Source organism: Sinohyriopsis cumingii, chromosome 18 (genome assembly GCF_028554795.1).
Source record: "Sinohyriopsis cumingii isolate HCF-2022 chromosome 18, ASM2855479v2, whole genome shotgun sequence".
Lineage (NCBI taxonomy): Eukaryota > Metazoa > Mollusca > Bivalvia > Unionida > Unionidae > Sinohyriopsis > Sinohyriopsis cumingii.
Genome location: NC_142978.1, coordinates 23,614,688 through 23,637,049, shown reverse-complemented (window position 1 = coordinate 23,637,049; position 22,362 = coordinate 23,614,688). Strand labels below are relative to the sequence as shown.

Below are 22,362 nucleotides of genomic sequence, written 5' to 3'. Positions count from 1 at the left end.
AGGCTCTTGAAAAAATAGACAAGCTCGAAAAAGAAGTTGAAATGACAAAACCACAAAGAAAATTCGATAATACCTCAAGTGACCAACTTCCAGCTTCTGAGAAGTGTGAACAAGATACACAAAGCCATAGTTTGGGCCATACTTCAGTCGGAACAAACTTGGACCCGATCAGTGGAAATTCAGAGATCAATGATAGGATATCGACATTTCCAAGAAATAAACGGACTAGTGGGCTTGGGAAACCTAATGTAGCCTTCGATGTTACCATGTACGGATTTTTTGAGACTCCACTGGCAGTTCACGAAATACTTCCATTTAACGTTGTAAATTTAAATGTCGGAAACGGATTTGATTCAAACCTTAAATCTTTTATTTGTCCCGTGACGGGTATTTATTTCTTCACAGCTACATTTACTAGCAGTAATCATAAATTTGAAGGCTCCATTGTTATGGACGGAGTTGAAAAGGTCATTATTACAACCGGTAATTCTCCTTCTACCTTTGAACAGTCAAGCAGTTCAATCGTGACTCAATGCTCGAAAGGACAGAGGGTTTATGTTTTTGCTCATATCGGTGCTATAATCCAAATAAGTGGAACGTTCTCTGCATTCTCTGGGTTTTTGATAACTGATTTGGAAAGCATATCCAGTTAATATCAGAAAATATTACAGGTGAATGTCAAGCCTAGTTGTAATTGATTATACTCTAAATATTAAATTCTGATTCCAGAAAACATAATTTTTTTTTCCTTCTCCAGAAGAGTGTAAGTCAGTATGCAATCTTCCACTGGATTTATTTAATGAGACACCGGAGTTATTTAATGAGACACCGGAGTTATTTTACCGAGTAATATTAACAGAACTATGTCTGTGATGTAAATATCCAGTGTCTCATCTTAAATCAAGTATAATTATCTTTCCTAGTTTCAGTGGATTAATTCGCATTTTCTCTTCTTGAAATTCATCATCAGTTCTAAATCAACAGCTTACAGTAAGTTTAATTTATTAATAAGCAAATAGATATGAAAACCTATAGTTTTATGGATATAAAAATGGATATGATACTGGTAAATTAAAGTGTATGACATCCTAATTTAGTATCGAGTGGTTTTATGCGGATAGATATAATGACGAATTATTTACTCATGTCATTATCGTGGTAAATTAAAAGATAACAAATGGATAGAAATTATGTATTTAAAGATTGCGTTTGTAATTTGAATAACGACGTAAAATTATCTCAAAATATGGATATATATATATATATATATATATATATATATATATATATATATATATATATATATATATAAATATTCGCACGGTTCTATATTATATAAGGTTTATGTCTGTAACATTATACTTTTGTGAAAATTAGGTTCATTGGTTCTGAACTGAACTTTATTTCAGGATCGAAAAAAATAAACAAAAGATCAAAACTATTGTGGTGATTATTATATTCGCGCAAACCAAATAAAGCAAGTTCAAAATAATTTCTTTATTTCTTTCTTCGTTTATAGTGGTGATGAAACTCATCACTGGTTATTATTATTATTATTATTATTATTATTTTTATTTTTATTATTATCTTCCTCCTCATAATGTTTTTCATCGTCATTTGGATAATCAACCTATTATGAAGTTGTTTTTATGTACGTTTTCAATTTTCCTCGTACAAATGTTTGATATTTTAGCGACCATCTTGTAAAGAGATTTGAGAATATGAACCCTAGGGCTACTACATGCCAAAATAAAAAATCAAAATTAGGACAATATCATTCAGAATAAAAAGTTGGCCATTATTACCTAATTATGGTATGGTAGCCTATAATAACTTCAGATACTTCATGTATAATGTTCAATGACGATATAATAATCACACTGATATAGTGTTAAATAGAAGCTTGCACAAATAATGTCTGAGATTTTTACCCTGAGCCATGTACTACTGCCATGATAAAATATCACACGATTCCCTGCGAAGAATTCTTCAACTGGTAAGTAACACATCTTCATGAAATAAACAACATAACTTTCAATTTAACGACAACAGGTCCAACAGTTGCTCAAATATTGTCAACGATGATTCATACACGGAAAGTATATCAAACAGTAATATGGAATCGCAACACAATTCTAAATACATCAATGCGTCAAGTTCCATAACCGTGGGTTGAAAATTCTTCAAGACATCTGCTAAGTAGAAATTTGTAACAGAGTAAGTTTAAAGTTAAGAAGAAAAAAAACCCAGGCCCGTGGTATTTTTTTTAAATTCACCTAATGTCTATCATCTATAGACATGTTGCAATTTTATTCCATCCAATCATTATTATCAATAACCAATAACACAGAAAAGGATACAACTTGAATTTTTATGGACGGGAGCAAATAAAATGAGACATAGTCCTTTGAAACCTATATAGTATAATAAGAAAACGCGGATTGCCACTTTTAACAAGGTAGCAACTGATCTTTTACTCACTACATATAGGTCTTCGGAACTGGTTTATCGCCCTCGAGTGGGAAACACTTCGGTGTCCACTAGCACTTCTGAGGATTATGCAATCAACAGTACAGGAAAGGTGCAGGAAAGGTTTTATGCATAAATGTAACGCCGCATCTACCTGCCTAATATTAAAAAATCATTAAAAAGAAATTGCACAAGTGAGGCCATGAAAGTCCATATTGTTGGAGAGCAATATTAAAACAAAACATCAGGATAGTATTTACTTGCCTGAGAAGTCGATGGTAGTTCATAGCAAAAGATTATCCCAACCCAAAATTTAACATGACGTTGGATGTCCCAGCAAGCTCTGGCATCCTTGTCCACATGCATTCGGGGCCAATATATTTCAATACTCAGTCAATAATCTATAATTGTATGGTAGCTAATGAGAGGAAGATGATAACCTTAGTAGACCATACTTGGGTTGTCCACTGTCTATTTAAACTATCAGAGAATGAAATATATCAAAATAAATTTAGATCAAAGGGATAAATTTGACCTTCCCTAAGTATATGTATACTAGAAAGAAGAAAAATGAAGTAAGTTTAACAGAAAATGTATTCCATGTTATTGCTGAGGTTGGTTAAAACATTGATTGACATAGTGGGGCACTGTGGCGTAAGTTGATATTTCATTCTAATGAAACTATTTTACATTTCTGCGTTAATAATTACCAATAATAAATGTTTGCTGTCACTCTAAACATTACACCAGAAATATTCTGACAGATTATTTAAATTTAACTTTGTACAACTGCTCTTAACATGGTTACATATCCTACACAACCAAATGTCGATATATTTTAGAAAATTTGGAATCAGACGAAGATCACATTCGATACATCATATAGGATCTCACTGTATCTATAGTTGATATGTAAATCATATAGATAGCAGTATACATTTAATATATCTCAAAATGTTATTTTCTCCATGATTTGGTACACCTGTGAATAATTCATGACAATGTCACCAACGCCAGTTCCATATTTTGTTGGGTAAACAAGTTTTCTCGCGTTAACAACGCACAGAGGTCTCCCAAGTCCACGTACGATGGTCATTATATTAAATATCAGGTCAATCTCTACTGTGCAGTCGTATCGTTATCGTTTTACCAAGAAGATCTACAACGTTCCCGTCTTGATCTACATCAGTAAAACTAATATGTGTCAGCCGATTATTAAGACATGACAGATACATAGGTGATGCAGGAGTAATCGATATCAAATTAACTGGTTCTGCTGTTGGTGAATATCCAAACAGTATATACCCCATAACCACCACGCCTTTCGTTTCGGACCTGCTTTCATATAACTAACAATGACAGCATCACAAGTTAAACTCATCTGCGTCGTTGAGGTAATTCTTACTATGTCAGACGCAATATGATATCCAACCCTTTATGGAAGCGATGCGCGCAAAACTTGTTGATTTTCTGGAATATCTTTGGACCAACTAAGAACTGTTATCAGCGACGACTGTCCAATGTTAACTCAATTCTGTTATCAGCGACGACTGTCCAATGTTAACTCAATTCTGTTATCAGCGACGATTGTCCAATGTTAACTCAATTCTGCAGAGACTCATTTGTAATGATGGGGATGAGTGTTGGCTTATGATCATGAATAAAAGGTTTACAGTCTTTACCGGTTAACACCAAATTTCTTCGTCGGACATCATTATTAAGGCAATATCGTACGCGCCTGTAGGAAGTTTGACCATACCCCAAGATGATGCACGATCTGGTGAAAACACAAATGTGTTGTTGTCGTCAAGGCCATCAAACCGTTGTGATCGGATATTAGGTCAAATGTAATAAACTCGCAACGACGCTAGAACAATCAGCGTGCGTGATTCCCCATAGGTAATAGCTTTAGACAAAGTCACACAAAAATCATCTGCATCACGTTCAAAACTGCCAAGGCAATTGATATTTTAAAAAAAGGTTTAGCTCATACAACCTAAATATAAATCCTAAAATAGCCGCACTGGTGATTTGTTCGTATGTGGAAGGCACATTTATTCTCTACCCATTTATATACAGCTTTTCAGCTATCAAAATATGCTTCAAAAATAGGCAATTTCGGCATTTTTGCTCTGTTTCTGTTCTGACAACGAATTTGCACATACCTACACTTATATAGAAATTTAACTAATCAGATTTTATGGGCATTCGTAGCCGCCGATATTATACGAATCACATATCGTGTAAGTATTTGGTTACCTTTGCTTGTATCCCTCTGTCAATTTTATTAACGAAAAGCATGAAGGATATAAAAGGTGCCAAAAACATTCATTTTTTAATCAATTTATAATTTCTAACCTGATTATTATCTGGGGAGTCCCTAACATTGTCAGTTTCTGCTCGCTTCAAACCCAACTCGAGTCTATTTTACCAACACGGGCCCATATATGCGTGGGCGAGTCTATTGTTTTTACACAACATATTTAACGCATTTTGCCATCTCCGATAGGGTCTCAATATTTCTTTCAATAACTTCGACAGTGTGAAATATACCATTCTGACCATCGTTTTCTCCTTCCAATGCTTATCGAATAACTTTGTCTCTCCGAATGAGACTTGGAGGTTGTCGTCGGTATGCTTTCTATGTTTCGGTTTTGGCTGATCAGGTTAAGTGTGCGAAGAACAGAATCTCATAACAAGATAGGTCTTCTAAATATCATACAACAACATATCAACATTTAATGAAATACCTGCTTATTTAATTTTAATGTTATTCTTTCCAACGTTTTAATAAAAAGAAGATGACGAAAGCATTGGTTTTCAATCGCCTACAACTATGTATTACCTTGCAGTAAGTGATTACACGTCATCTATTCAGTGTGAGAGTGTAAAGTTGTTATGACATAATAACAAGCACTGGCTCGAGGGCAGTTCAAATAGCTCTTCTTAACCTCTGAGGTATTTTTCTGGGGAAAAAAGACGAATATGCTTAGAGTAAATATCTCGTCAATCCTACGGTCAATCCAATAGAAGAAATGGCTCATAATTAAAACCAGATCTTCACAGTTCTATGTGGAGATCTGTTGGACACAATAAGAGGTCATGTTCTGTTGACGTTGTGGTTCACCAATCAAATCATAATTTTCTAATTTCTGAAAGTGACGCACGACATTTAGAACGTATAATTACTAATGATGCTACTCTAAACACGAATTCTCATAACTTTATCTGATAGGATACTAAGAATAAGTTGATCGGAAATTCCAAAGGTCACGAAAATATGACCTTTCATCGGTGTCTGTCAGATCTACACGTAGTACCGTGGAGATCTAACTTTAATTAAATTGTCGCTCATTTTTCCTAACAGATTGCGATGTCTCTTTGGGCATATTTTTTTTCACAGAATAGCTGAGGATGTTGCGATTGTCAAAAATACTCAACTGTCGCGGTAACAGGCAGATGCTGTAATAGTACGTCCTAGTATAATATATATATATATATATATATATATATATATATATATATATATATATATATATATATATATATATATATATATATATATATATATATATATATATAAAGTCAAAGTATATAGCAAATACAATCAAATGTGTAACGAATCCAAAATGATGTTTAGAGGCTATTGAATGAAGAGCTGGTTTGAGTAGGGGCGACTATCCTTGCTTAGAAGTGACTTTCCATTCACACATGTACTGTATAATCCTATAGGATTATATAGTATATGTATGATTTGAAAGTAAATTATAAGTAAAAATATGAGTTCCTTATGGCAACAATATGTTTTCTCTTTATCAAACTTCTCTGATGACTGCTTCTAGTCTAACCACATGGTCAACTTTATTTGAAAGTTTAGTCATTCGTGCTGTTAGATGTTAGCAGAATAAGTTGTATTTATTGTTGTGTTCTTCAATTCATTTTGGGTTGGAAATTATTTATTAAAATTATTTGTTCACTGGAAATGCAAATTGCTTATCAAAATTAACAATCTTGGAATTAGAGACTTCAATTTATAATGAAACTGCATGTAAGGATTTATTCTTGGATTGTATTATTGTTATCCAACAAAAGACTATTGGCACATCACCACTACACGAGCCACCAAAGACACACCAACCATTTCAGCGTTGGATTTAATTTAGATTTCCACTAAAGTTTATTCAGAACTATAATCATTAGGATTTGTTTTGTAATTCTAAGATTATCTGGGATTTAATTCGCAATGCCGTAAGTATTTTGTTATTACATGTTCACTTTGTTTTCTAGTGAAATATATTTTTTGCTGAATTGTACAAAGCTTATAGCCTCTCACTCTTTTCTATTACTTGCTTTAAGGCCGTAGAGTCATAATACATGTTAAATAATGACATAGATAACACTGCCAGGCTTGATTCTTCCATGTCATGAATGTCATAAATACTATTGCCAGGCTTGAGTGTTCCATGGCATTAATACCAAAGATAACATTACCAGGCTTGTGCGCTCCATGTCACTAATACCAAAAATAACATCGCCAGGCTTGTTCGCTCTATGTCACTAATGCCAAAGATAACATTGTCCGGCTTGAGTGCTCCTTGTCACTAATACCAACGATAACATTGTCAGGCTTGTGTGCTGCACGTCACTAATACCAAAGATAACACTATCAGGTTTGTGTGCTCCATGTCACTAATACCAAAGATAACATTGTCAGGCTTGTGCACTCCATGTCACTAATACCAAAGATAACATTGTCAGGCTTGTGTGCTCCGTGTCACTAATGCCAATCATACCATTGCCAGGCTTGTGTGCTCCATGTCACTAATACCAAAGATAACATTGTTAGGCTTGTGTGCTCCATGTCACTAATACCAAAGATAACATTGTTAGGCTTGTGTGCTTCATATCACTAATATCAAAGATAACATTGTCAGGCTTGAGTGTTCCTTGTCACTAATACCAAAGATAACATTGTCATGTTTGTGTGCTCCATGTCACTAATACCAAAGATAACATTGTCAGGTTTGTGTGCTCCATGTCACTAATGCCAAAGATAACATTGTTAGGCTTGTGTGCTCCATGTCACTAATACAAAGATAACATTGTCAGGATTGTGTGCTCCGTGTCACTAATACCAAAGATAACATTGTTAGGCTTGTGTGCTCCATGTCACTAATACCAAAGATAACATTGTCAGGCTTGTGTGTTCCGTGTCACTAATGCCAATCATAACATTGCCTGGCTTGTGTGCTCCATGTTACTAATACCAAAGGTAACATTGTTAGGCTTGTGTGCTCCATGTCACTAATACCAAAGACAACATTGTCAGGCTTGTGTGCTCCATGTCACTAATACCAAAAATAACATTGTCAGGTTTGTGTGCTCCATGTCACTAATGCCAAAGATAACATTGTTAGGCTTGTGTGCTCCATGTCACTAATACCAAAGATAACATTGTTAGGCTTGTGTGCTCCATGACACTAATGCCAAAAATAACATTGTCATGTTTGTGTGCTCCATGTCACTAATACCAAAGATAACATTGTCAGGCTTGTGTGCTCCATGTCACTAATACCAAAGATAACATTGTTAGGCTTGTGTGCTCCATGTCACTAATGCCAAAGATAACATTACCAGGCTTGTGCGCTCCATGTCACTAATACCAAAAATAACATCGCAAAGGCTTGTTCGCTCTATGTCACTAATGCCAAAGATAACATTGTCCGGCTTGAGTGCACCTTGTCACTAATGCCAAAGATAACATTGTCAGGCTTGTGCTCTCCATGTCACTAATACCAACGACAACATTGTCAGGCTTGAGTGTTCCATGCCATGATGGTATCAAACAGAATATCTGATATGCTTTGTTCAGTATATAATTGTTGAGCACAAATAGTATCAGGGTAGCAGCATGTAGTTGTTTTTATTAACTTGATCGCTCTCTTCTATCCATGACTATTATGTAGCATAATACCCCGAAATATGTAATTTTTCAGTCATATCAAATCTATGGATGTTACGGATTTTTTCTGATTGACAATAACATTCTTTGATATTTAAAACATCGTTGCCTACAAAGGTGCCATGCGTCATACTTGCCACTTCTTTTCTTTGCTCGATATGAATTTGTCACTCTGCCAAACATTTCGGCAATATGGTATATGGAAATACTGTTCCCTTAACGTCGGTTCTTCGCTGATAAGCAATGATACTCTCTTGTGTAAAATGTTATGGTGACATTAAGGGAATCGCAAACCAATGTGTGTGTGTGCACGCGTGTGTGTGTGTGAGAGAGAGAGAGAGAGAGAGAGAGAGAGACGTATTACGTAAACATTATGCATAACAAACCGTTGATCTCGAGGATAAAAAAATTGGAGCAAATTGTAGATGAAAAATAGCTTATTCATAGCGATTCAACATTTGAGGAATTTTTCATTATAGTAGTTGTATGTGTTTATTGGGGGACAATGGACGATTAACATCTGCCTGTAGGATGCATGGAGGTATCATTTGTCGGACATGGGAAATCCTATGTTAAATTGGTCCATAGGCGTAACACAGGAAATGCATTGTGAGGACAACAGTGTGTACAGGCACAAGAGAAAACGTAATGTTAAAGTGAAAGGGAAAGGATCAAAACCCGATAGGGAAAAAAAACAAAAAACAGCAATGTTAATGTGAATGGAAAACGTCTCGAAAGTTAACAGAGACAAGAGAAAATGTAAAGTTAATGTTTATTAACAACATTATATAAACTTATATAATCCAATGCATTACATATACTATCCAAAAATCTAGCATTCGTTGTTTAATTACTATCCAAACACTCCTACAATTCAAATACGCCCCTACAGTAAAGTACACCGTTTTCGATTGCTATCCAAAATCACACCTCTACAATCCAGAACCCACTTTTTATTACTATCCAAACATCCACCCACCCCTTGGAAAATCCAGCACCCACTTTTTAGTGCCATCCAAACACATACCCTTAAACTTCACCCCCACCACCACCACCACCCCGATCCAACGAATAGAGTAGGAAGTTGTACATCCACTTTCACACCAAAATATAAGAGCGCTATGACACACACACAGATAGGAAACGTTTATGGTATTACGACTCTTTGGTTTTAAAATAAGTAACAAGAAAGAGCGAAAACCACCAAATTCAATATGATTGAACATATTAATTTATCTCCCTAAAATATAAAGTGAAAGAATTAAAATATATATTGTACAGTAAATCAGAAATCATCAGGCAAATGAATGAGATAAAAGTATTATCCCAGCTTAAATCCAGCCTTTTCCATTTTGAATAATACCAGCACACTCTCACCCTAAGTCGAATCGTGTAGATATTTAAGAAGACAAGAATTCTGTATTCCGTCATCAGGCCTCATGCATTCTAATCAACTGACAGGATAGTGTTTTATGTCACATCAGATCAAAAAAGTCTAATTAGTTTTGTTTTCAGGAAATAGCAGCGAAATACTTTGTCAAGAGACAAGTTTCTTGCAGTTAAAACAAGCTGGCTGGGCAAAATTTTAATTTCAATAGGATCAACTCTGTGATCTAAACAAGGCTTGTCAGTTAAAAGGAGATTAGCCACAACCTTATCTCCAGTTAGATATTTATCGTGTAACAAATGAACACTCTCAAGGAGGAAAGAACTTACCGCTCCTTGATCACAAGTTCGGAGACTAAGTCTGATGACAAATTAGGGTGCACCATGATCAAGAAACAGAACATTATGATCAATCTGCACTAGTTTTATAAAAAAAAAAATTACAAATCTTCATTCGTCTTTTTTCTTTTCACCCTTTTCTCAACTTTGTGGTGCCCCCTTTGGCCCTGGTGCCCTAAGCACGTGCTTAGTCTGCTTAATGGTTAATACTCCCCTGTTCATAGACAAAAAGCAGGGTACTGGACAATAAAAGACTTAGAAGCTCCCGTGTCTCTGAATATCTTAATAGGAATAAGATGGATATAACACCAACAAGTGATACAGAACCTTCCGACATGAAAGGTTCAAAATTCTCCATGATAAAACCAGACTGGGATTTTCTATACCCAATAATAGTTTTCTTTCCATACGTGGCCGTGACCTTGACATCTTAGTAACAAGAACGTTTGCAACAGCTCTGTCTTTATTCTCTTGCCTAAATGTCAATATGTAGCAATCAGATAGAACGCGCCCTTTCTTCTTACAAGAAGTGCAGGTAGAAAGAAATAAGGGTTTCTGATCAGATTTATCAGAAATTTGATTCCTGGTAGTTGTTTAAGTTTTATATTTGGTAAGTACTGGTTTGAGACTAAAATGATTTTGTTTAGCAAATACCTGCCGAGAGAAAGAGGTATTGACAAATGAAACTTTGTGAGTCAAGGAACAGTCATCAGCTATGCTAGCTGCATTTTCTAAAGTTTCAAACTTTTTTCTCATCAAGGTTTTTCCTAACATCACTATTGACGCAATTCTTGAACTCTTCGATCATTTTGATTTGACTGCGGTTATTGTAATCTTTGTCAACCTTCTTGGTAATACACCGTCTATTAAACATTTGTTCTTATTCCCATGCAAACGCAACAGCAGTCTTAGTAGTTCCTTTCTACGATTTCTAAAGCTTTGATGATTTTGCCTCAGTTACCAACATATATCCAATGAAGATACATTCCTTGACCACATCATAATTATCACTTTGTTCTATGAGAGTACATTGCACTTTATATGAACAAAGTCCAATGCTCCCTGGTCGTTTCAAATGTTTAGCAATTTTCTCAAAATCAGGAAAATATACATATTTCTTAAAATATCAGCCAAATATTTTTGGTAGCATCAAAAGCCTTTGTTATGTATACAGGGAATGAGTGTACTCTGCGTTGTAGTTCTAATTCCTTTAATTTAGATTGAATTTCTCTCCCTCCCCCTTTCTATCTCTCGGTTTCATTTGAATTTTTCTTCTCTCTTTTTTGTCTTTTGCATTTGCATTTATTTTTCATCCTTTTCTTTTCTTTCTGCATTTATCTTTAATGGTTTTCTTTTTGCATCCGCATCTGCATCTGTATTACTCTTGCTTCCTTCTCTGTCTGCATTTGCATTGCATCGTGCTGACGCTGAAGCTTTCATAACTGGACTTCCATCTGTTTTTTGTACTGCAATTCCATTATTTTCTTGTCCGAACAAGATGGAGACTTCCTAATCATACCCAACGCACTTCTAACAAGAATATCCATTTTCACCTAATAATGAATCAAAATATTTGTTATATGTGGTTTCGTTAAAAAATCATTCGCTTCAGAAAAATTCGCCAAAGAAGATTATAATGTTTGGCAGGCTCCAGCAACTCGTCTTCTTTCAGGGACTTCCTGGGTAAGATCTGCAAGAAATTTGTCTACTTCAGATCTCATGGAAAACGCTTGTTGGTCACATTCTAACGTTCCCAAATATTTGAAATTAAAATACCAGGGACTAAAATAATTTCAACTAAAGATGGAATTTGAATTCCAAAATCAATTGTTATCGTTCTGAAATATTGAATCTCTGAAATATTCCAATAAATTAAAGTCTCTGAAATGTTCAAATTTCGAACGAGCCACCCAATTCCTTTTCTGCGACTTTATTATCTTAAAATAAGTAACAAGAGCGAAAAGCAATAAGTTTTATATAATGTTTGGTTTTTTCTGTAGCTTTAGTATTTTTAACTTTTTGATAGCATAGTAAAACTATTTTGTTTCATTTTTCAAAAGGTTTGCAGATTCAAATATCTAGAAGTAATAGAACTAAAACATACGATTTGTTAACTCTATCATAGTATCTCACCTTGTTCGAATAATGCATACTATTATGCAGTTGCAAGATATTGTACAATACAATATGTATTACATATTTTAAATACGATTATAATGTTAGTAGCACACCGTTCATCTTGGTATTCTTCTTATTGTTATCTTACCACACAGGCAACACACGTGAAACAATTATGATATTTTATTGGTTTGGTTTAGTATGGATGGATCAAAATGTTGGAGAGATACCTTTATTCATTAAGATTGGTTTGATTTAGTATGGATGGATCAAAATGTAGGAGTTATTCCTTCATTCATTAAGATTGTTTGATTTAGTATGGATGGATCAAAATGTTGGATATATACCTTCATTCATTAAGATTGTTTGGTTTAGTATGGATGGATCAAAATGTAGGAGTTATACCTTCATTCAATACAATAAGATTGGTTTGATTTAGTATGGATGGATCAAAATGTAGGAGTGATACCTTTATTCATTAAGAGTGGTTTGATTTAGTATGGATGGATCAAAATGTAGGAGTTATACCTTTATTCATTAAGATTGGTTTGATTTAGTATGGATGGATCAAAATGTTGGAGATATACCTTTATTCATTAAGATTGGTTTGATTTAGTATGGATGGATCAAAATGTTGGAGATATACCTTTATTCATTAAGATTGGTCTGATTTAGTATGGATGGATCAAAATGTAGGAGTGATACCTTTGTTCATTAAGATTGGTCTGATTTAGTATGGATACATTTATTCATTCAGATATTTCGACTAAGAGTTTCAGATTGTATGATGCAAAATTGACATAATAATATTATTACTTCTACGTGATGAAATTACAAATATTATATATATATATATATATATATATATATATATATATATATATATATATATAAAAGATTCATTACATTTTAGAAATGCAGTTCTGATTTCAATGTTCTAGCAACAATGTAAGGCATACATATTGTCAAATATAAATATGCAGTTTACATTACATGTCGTTTGTGTTCGCTTTGTTCAAAATGTATTTTTAGCGGTTTAAATGTATGTGCTTTTGTCCTGAATTACTTAACAAATTTGTAGTTGCTGTGGTTGTTGTTTATTTGTATTATCGGATATCATCTCTGGCACATCCTCTACAACGTAATATACAAAAAAATGACTTATGTAAATGTAAAGAAAGAACAGAAAAAAAATAAATACCGTTTAGTGTTAAGTTATATAGGTTTGCTTTCATAAATATCTTCAATTTCTCATATTTCTTTATGGATGCTAAAATGTGAATTACTAATGCAAGTGACAAGTGATATTTGACTCAAAATTAATCATGGGGTATGTTTTACAAAAATTATTTTGAAATAATAAAAGTGTATTGAAAACAACATTACAGACTATGCGGCATCGTACCCCGTATTACATTTTGACCTTAATAAAACGGATGAAAAGATCATAATATCTACGTCAGATACTGACGTTACGTGGGAACTAGGTGTAATTTTCATATTGTAGGTGAACATCATTGTTGTGCTGCTATATTAAGTGATTGTTGCCTATCAACAAATCCAACAAATGGTAAAATACAAATTATTGCATAAACATATTATATATGAGAAAAAGAAAACAAAATCGAAAACGGGGGTGGGGGTGGGGGTGCATGAATTGCTAAAGATGGAGGCTTCATCGGGGATATTAAACCATTATTGAAAATGGCTATACATTCTTACTTACTATCATTAAGAATATCATCAAAACCCAGTGCAAAGCAAAAGGGAAACATTAACTGGTTTTGTTATTTCCAAAAATAATAAAATGTATTTTAGAAGGAACAAAATATATTTTTTGTAGGCATTACCACTGGAATGTCTAGTATTTTCAGTACTCATAGCAAATCCAAATGCTTTTATTACTTGAACATGAGAGAGAGAGAGAGAGAGAGAGAGAGAGAGAGAGAGAGAGAGAGAGTGAAAAAGCGTTGTCATAGATAGCGTTTGGATGATACGCACAGATAAAAAACCAGTTGCCTTGAGACGACTTGTTAGTAACCAACTGCAATGCCCAGACAAGCTAATGGTAAGCAAAACAAATCAAAATAATTTTAAACCATATGAAACCAGATTTACACAATGGATATTAAATGTTCTAAATTACAACTGAGGAAACAAATTTGAATCATCGCATTAATCTCTTTGCCTGCTGGAGTTGCTGGTGATGTAGTATTTTAGCTAAATTATTGTGGAAACAATGCTTTGTGGGAGGAGTAATAACTGTAGAGGTTATTATTTATTATGAATACAGTTCGGTTGAGGTTTTTTTTTTTTGGAACAAAAGGCGGTGGTCTTTGTGTTTATCAGGACACACACGTTTGTGATATTCAAGATTAAGATTATGAAGAAAAGTAGTAAAATAAATGCTAATGTAACCTTTATAATTATTCTTTAAGACTTTTTATATGGCGGGGGTACCCACTCTGTACCTGTTTATAATAACCCTATGAGCCATAAAAGTGAATATTAAGACTCATTTGATATGCCTTCCCTTATGATGTTGACAAAATATATAATGGATAATAAAATAAACTTACAGAAATAATGTAGTTTTTAGCATATATATATATATATATATATATATATATATATATATATATATATATATATATATATATATGCCGAGTTATTAACTTTGTTATCAAGACAAGAGATAACATTAATTGATTATTGATACTGTGGACATTTAACCTTTTAACAAGTCCCACCGTGACGTGAAACTATGTTGAATGTTACGTTATCACACATCTCAGACGTTATGACCTTGGCTGCACGAATTGCCCACGCTCATCACATCTCGTACACTTTCAGAACACAACCCATCCAGAAGGCTGTTTGGATAAGCCAGTGTCATCTATACTAAATAAATCATCTTTGCACATTAACATACAAGCACGATGACTGAATCGTACCAGACTATGTACTGCTTTCAACGTTTGAATTTTGTTGGCAGTAATATGTATAACCCATATGTCTGGAACAGGTGTTTTCTGTTGATTTCTGACATAAATATTTTCTCACGCTTGAGTTTATGGAATATGTTTAGACGTCGGCTGATGCAAGTTTGTTTTTACAGCCTTTTTCATTAAGGTATCCAGTTTTCTTGCACAAAGTTAAGCCGAGTGGGGAGGCAAATATAATCCCGCTACTGGGATTTCCTTGCCTTGAAACTGATTTGGAAAGTATATCAAGTTAATATCAGAAAATTATTATATGTGAAAGTCAAGCCTAGTTGTAACTGATTCTAGTCTTACATTAAAATGAAATCTCAGAAAACCGATTTTTCTTTTCCTTCTTTCGAAGTGTGTAATTCTGCATGACATCCTCCATTGGCGACACCTGAGTTACTTAATGGCGACACTGGATATATTGTACTCAGTCAGATTTTACAGAACTATGTTCATAATGTAAATATCCATTGTCCAGTCTTAAGTCGAGTCTGAGTATCTTTCCCTATTGCGATTGATTAATTCGCTTTTTCTCTTCTCGAAAGTCATCATCAGGCCTAAGACAACGGCGTACCGTAACTTTACTTTATGAAATAAACATAGCGACATGAAAGACTTACAGTTATAACGGCCTACCGTAACTTTACTTTATGGAATAAACATAGCGACATGAAAGACTTACAGTTATAACGGCCTACCGTAACTTTACTTTATGAAATAAACATAGCGACATGAAAGACTTACAGTTATAACGGCCTACCGTAACTTTTCCTTATGAAATAAACATAGTGACATGAAAGACTTACAGTTATAACGGCCTACCGTAACTTTACTTTGTGAAATAAACATAGCGACATGAAAGACTTACAGTTATAACGGCCTACCGTAACTTTACTTTATGGAATAAACATAGCGACATGAAAGACTTAAGTTATAGCGGCCTACCGTAACTTTACTTTATGAAATAAACATAGCGACATGAAAGACTTACAGTTATAACGGCCTACCGTAACTTTACTTTATGAAATAAACATAGTGACATGAAAGACTTACAGTTATAACGGCCTACCGTAACTTTACTTTATGGAATAAACATAGAGACATGAAAGACTTAAGTTATAACGGCCTACCGTAACTTTACTTTATGAAATAAACATAGCGACATGAAAGACTTACAGTTATAACGGCCTACCGTAACTTTACTTTATGAAATACACATAGAGACATGAAAGACTTACAGTTATAATGGCGTACCGTAACTTTACTTTATGAAATAAACATAGCGACATGAAAGACTTACAGTTATAACGGCGTACCGTAACTTTACTTTATGAAATACACACAGAGACATGAAAGACTTACAGTTATAATGGCGTACCGTAACTTTACTTTATGAAATAAACATAGCGACATGAAAGACTTACAGTTATAACGGCCTACCGTAACTTTTCCTTATGAAATAAACGTAGCGACATGAAAGACTTACAGTTATAACGGCCTACCGTAACTTTACTTTATGAAATAAACATAGAGACATGAAAGACTTAAGTTATAACGGCCTACCGTAACTTTACTTTATGAAATAAACAGTGACATGAAAGACTTACAGTTATAACGGCCTACCATAACTTTACTTTATGGAATAAACAGTGACATGAAAGACTTACAGTTATAACGGCCTACCGTAACTTTACTTTATGAAATAAACATAGTGACATGAAAGACTTAAGTTATAACGGCCTACCGTAACTTTACTTTATGAAATAAACATAGCGACATGAAAGACTTACAGTTATAACGGCCTACCGTAACTTTACTTTATGAAATAAACATAGTGACATGAAAGACTTACAGTTATAACGGCCTACCGTAACTTTACTTTATGAAATAAACATAGTGACATGAAAGACTTACAGTTATAACGGCCTACCGTAACTTTACTTTATGGAATAAACATAGCGACATGAAAGACTTAAGTTATAGCGGCCTACCGTAACTTTACTTTATGGAATAAACAGTGACATGAAAGACTTACAGTTATAACGGCCTACCGTAACTTTACTTTATGGAATAAACATAGCGACATGAAAGACTTACAGTTATAACGTCCTACCGTAACTTTACTTTATGGAATAAACATAGCGACATGAAAGACTTACAGTTATAACGGCCTACCGTAACTTTACTTTATGAAATAAACATAGTGACATGAAAGACTTACAGTTATAACGGCCTACCGTAACTTTACCTTATGAAATAAACATAGCGACATGAAAGACTTAAGTTATAACGGCCTACCGTAACTTTACTTTATGGAATAAACATAGCGACATGAAAGACTTACAGTTATAACGGCCTACCGTAACTTTACTTTATGAAATAAATATAGTGACATGAAAGACTACAGTTATAACGGCCTACCGTAACTTTACTTTATGAAATAAACATAGTGACATGAAAGACTTACAGTTATAACGGCCTACCGTAACTTTACTTTATGAAATAAACATAGCGACATGAAAGACTTACAGTTATAACGGCCTACCGTAACTTTACTTTATGAAATAAACATAGCGACATGAAAGACTTACAGTTATAACGGCCTACCGTAACTTTACTTTATGAAATAAACATAGAGATATGAAAGACTTACAGTTATGCGAGTAGGATTTAATGGATTCGATGCAAGTAAATTGAAGTGGATGACATCTTAATTCAGTATAAAGTTGTTTTATATGGACAGATTTAAATTGAATTATTTACTCACTCCATTATTGGGGTAAATTGATAGATAATATATGGATCGAAATTGTGTATTAAAAGATTGCACTTGTAACGAGATTAACGATGTTCAATCATCTCAAAAATGAGAAACTGGAAAGAGACGATTTAAAAAATTTGCACGGTTTATCTATTATACAAGGTTTACGTCTGAAACTTTATACTTCTGTGAACATTAGGTTTATTGGTTGTTAATCGAATTTTATTTCTACATGGCGAAAACATAAACAAAAGATCTGTTGATTATTTTATTCGTGCGAGCCACGAATAAACGTTTTCTGAGTAGATAGCATGACGTTCAATATAATTTTTTTTCTCTATTTTCTTAGTTACTTGTATGATTATCTTCCTCCTTCTCCTTGTTTTGTCATCGTCATTTGGATTATCAACTTGTTACCAATCAGCTATTACTGACTTTTTTCGTTTTCGTTTTACCCTCGCCCCTCTTTTTTATCAATTTCTGCCGACCATTCTATACAGAGATTTAAGTGACCATGCTGTACATATAGTATACCATATGAATTCTCGGGCTACCACGTGCCAAGATAAGATGAATAATAAAAATAAACGAGGGCCAGTATTATTCAGAATAAAACGGTGGACATGGTGACACAGTTATATCATGGTTGTCATGGTATAATAGCCTATAATGACTTCAGGTACTCCCACGTATAATATTTAATGACCATGTAATAATCACGTTAGTATATTGTTAAGCAGAAGCTTGGCACAATCATTTAATAATGCATGATTTTCTGACAGTGACCCAGGTACTACTCCCTCCGTCAAGTATATCACGATTCCGTACAAACAATACTTTAGTTGATAAGAAACACACCTTCAAAGAATAAACAACAAACGTTTAACATCAGGTCCAAAGATTCTTACAATTTTGTCAAAGGATCTTTCATACATGGATAGTGTGTCCAACATTTATATGGAAGCGTAATACGTTTCAAAATATGTAAATGTATAAAGTTACATGACCATGGATTAAAAGTCTTGAAGACATCTAGCTAAGACGAAATTAAGTAAGCACAGAGCTAACAAAAAAAGAAACACTACTAAAGCTCTAGGTATCTTTTTATACACTTAATCCCTATCTCCCTCAGCCATGTTTTAATGTATTCCATATAATCAATATTAATAGGTAATAGGTCTGAAAAAAATAAACACCATAACTTATGACGATACGATGCAAGTAAATATGATGTAGGTATCAAAAGGAACTTGCTCTGCAACTTGAACCTAAAGTCCTAATGTACACATATTAAGACTCTAATACTAAATAATAGATATATTCCTCGACTAAACGTTCATATGCCCACAATGAACAATATTCGACTAAAGATCACACATTCAGAATGATGCATCAAGAGAATATAAACATAAGTAACAACTTGTTCCAAACTTTTAGCTAAGGTGGAAATCTCACTACATAAGCTCTGCTTATTCTTCGTAACGTCGAACTAAACTACATGTACTGAAAACGATATATGATTTGGTTGTCTGGTAAAACGTCGAACTAAACTACATGTACTGAAAACAATATATGAGTTGGTTGTCTAGTAAAACGTTGAACTAAACTACATATACTGAAAACGATATATAATTTGGTTGTCTAGGAAAACATAAAACGATCGAAACGACGAACTAAGCTACATGTCATGTAATGAAAGCGATATATGATTTGATCGTCTAGGAAAACGTCGATTTAAACTAAATGTACTGAAAACGATATATGATTTGCTTGTCTAGGAAAACATAAAACGATCGAAACGTCGAACTAAACTACATGTCATGTACTGAAAACATATGATTTGGTCGTCTAGGAAAATGTCGAACTAAACTACATGCACTGAAAACGATATATGATTTGGTTGTCAAAGTAAAACGTAAAACGATCCACTATGACAGGCCAATGCAGCAACGAAAAAGACAAATATATTCTTTCCTTTTTGATTTTGAGAGGTCGGTTTCGATTAATGTCCCAAACGAGCTAACCTGAACACGAGGTTCACCCTGATGATATTCTCGGAGGGCATTCTATGTATGAAAATCATTTTTTGAAACATTCAGCCGGTATATTTTTCGTGTACAGCGCAATCGAGTGCCTCCTTGATTTATTTATAAACTGGAAGCATTGTGTCAGATAAGTCTATGTTAAATATTAATTTAAAGTTGATAAAAGAGATAAAGATTAAGAACTTCCGCCAACAACAAACAAAAACATAAAATTTTACCAAATGTCATTGTGACTTCTTTCTGTAAGTTAATCTAATGTCCGTACTTGTGTTACGATCCACATTATTCATTTCATAAAATTCAGTTTTTATTGTTATAATTAAATTTGTATCATTTTGTATGAATCAGTACGTGTTGTACTTGAACGCTTCAATACATTTTACATTGCAGATATATATTATGGTGATTCCACCTATGAAATATAACAGCGCGACATTAGATCCAGTTTGTTCTGTATCACACGTTAGGGTTGACCTCGTCCTAAAATGTCTACGTAATTTAGCACTGACTTTTTTCCGTATGTATTTATCGGGACATGTACATAAAGACCTTACAAACGAATATGGGTGTAGGAGGCTGCAACTATTGTGAATAGTCGCCATGTAAAGATCTGTGTAATAACATTTTATAAAACGACACCCGTTACTGAAACAGGTTCTGAACGCATACATGACCTGTATGACTTTTATTATAAACGGTGCTTATCAAGATCACAAATGTGTCTGACCTTTGAGTCGTGCCTTAGGGTTGCTGTAATATAAACTGATAAGGTAAGAGAGATTTGATCGTTGCTGGTTGTACCGTTGAATCTAAACACTTTATAAAATGGGTGTTTTACTCACAATCACGCCAATTTTATTAGCAATGTTACCTGTTTGCAGATCGAATCCTATTGGTGAAATTAACAACTATGAAGTTGCCCTACATCACGTTTTGCAGAGGATGGAATCTTTAGAAGCACGATTGTCGGAATGTACACAGAAAACAGCACATTTGGAACAGACTCAGTGGCGTCAGGAAAACGAGATCCGGATTCAAGCTTCGATGTTAGAGCAGTTACAATCTAGAGCGAACACGATGGATGAAAATGAATCAAAAGTTAAGAAATTCGAAAGTAGACTTAGAGAGGCTCTTGAAATAACAAACAAACTCGTGAAAGAATTTGAAATGTTAAAATTACAAAGCAAGCTCGACAATACCTCAAGTGGCCAACTTCAGGTTTGTGAGACATGTGAACAAGACACACAAAGTCACAGTTTGGTCTCTATGTCAGTAGGATCAAACAGTGACACAATCATTCGAAACAGAAGGAATACTGCTGCGATATCGACAAGTTCCAGAATGAAACGGACCAGTGGTCTTGGGAAATCTAGTGTGGCCTTCGCTGTTACCATGAGCGAATGGAGAGAGAGTACACTGGCAGTTCACCAATTGCTTCCATTTAACAAAGTACAGATAAATGATGGAAACGGATTTGATTCAAACCTTCAATCATTTATCTGTCCCGTGACTGGTATTTATTTCTTCACAGCCACAATCACAAGCAGTAATCATAAATTTGAAGGCTCCATTGTGATAGACGGAGTTGAAAAGGTCATTATTACAACCGGAGAGGGTCCTAATTTTGAACAAGGAAGCAGTTCAGTCGTTACTCATTGCACGAAAGGACAGAGGGTGTACGTGTTTGCTCATATTCTTTCTGTAGGCCAAATAAGCGAAACGTTCTCTGTGTTTTCTGGATTTTTGATAACTGATTTGGAAAGTATGTCGAGTTAATATCAGAAAATGATTACAGATGAAAGTCAACGCTAGTTGTAATTGATTCTAGTCTGTACATTAAAATAAAATCTCATAAAACAAATCTGTCTTCTCCTACTTCCGAAGAGTGTAATTCTGCATGGCATTTTCCATTGGCGACGCCGTAGTTATTTATTGGCGATACTGGGTTTTATGTTACTGAGTCACATTTACAGACCTATGTCCATAATATAAATATCCAATATCCACTCTTAAATCAAGTTTGAATATATTTCCTAATTGCTGTGGATTAATTCGCTTTCTCCCTTCCCGAAAGTCATAATCGGTTCTAAGACAGCGGCCTACCGTAAGTTTACTTTATGAAATAAGCAGAGCGACATGAAAACTTACGAATAATATATAATGAATTGTATACTAGCAAATTAAAGTGGATGACATCTTAATTCAGTATGAATTTGTTTTAGATAGGCAGATTTAATGAAGAATTATTTACTCACTTCAATATTGTGGTAAAGTCATAAAGAATGTATGGAT

At 34.1% G+C, this 22,362-nt stretch overlaps 1 protein-coding gene across 2 annotated transcripts in view; it reads left to right on the top strand.

The window, feature by feature from the left end:
• Nucleotides 1-21,921, top strand: part of LOC149776223 (uncharacterized) — a 42,362-nt gene extending 20,441 nt beyond the window's left edge. The window contains exon 2 of one of the 2 annotated variants that reach the window (XM_089942324.1): nt 20,952-21,921. In XM_089942324.1, the coding sequence (XP_089798450.1) occupies nt 21,013-21,846 (834 nt within the window). In that variant the 5' untranslated portion in view covers nt 20,952-21,012 and the 3' untranslated portion in view covers nt 21,847-21,921. Of the gene's footprint in view, nt 1-20,833 lie in introns of those variants that run through there. The other variant, XM_089942323.1, reaches the window with a different exon arrangement.
• The last annotated feature ends 441 nt before the right edge of the window (nt 21,922-22,362 follow it).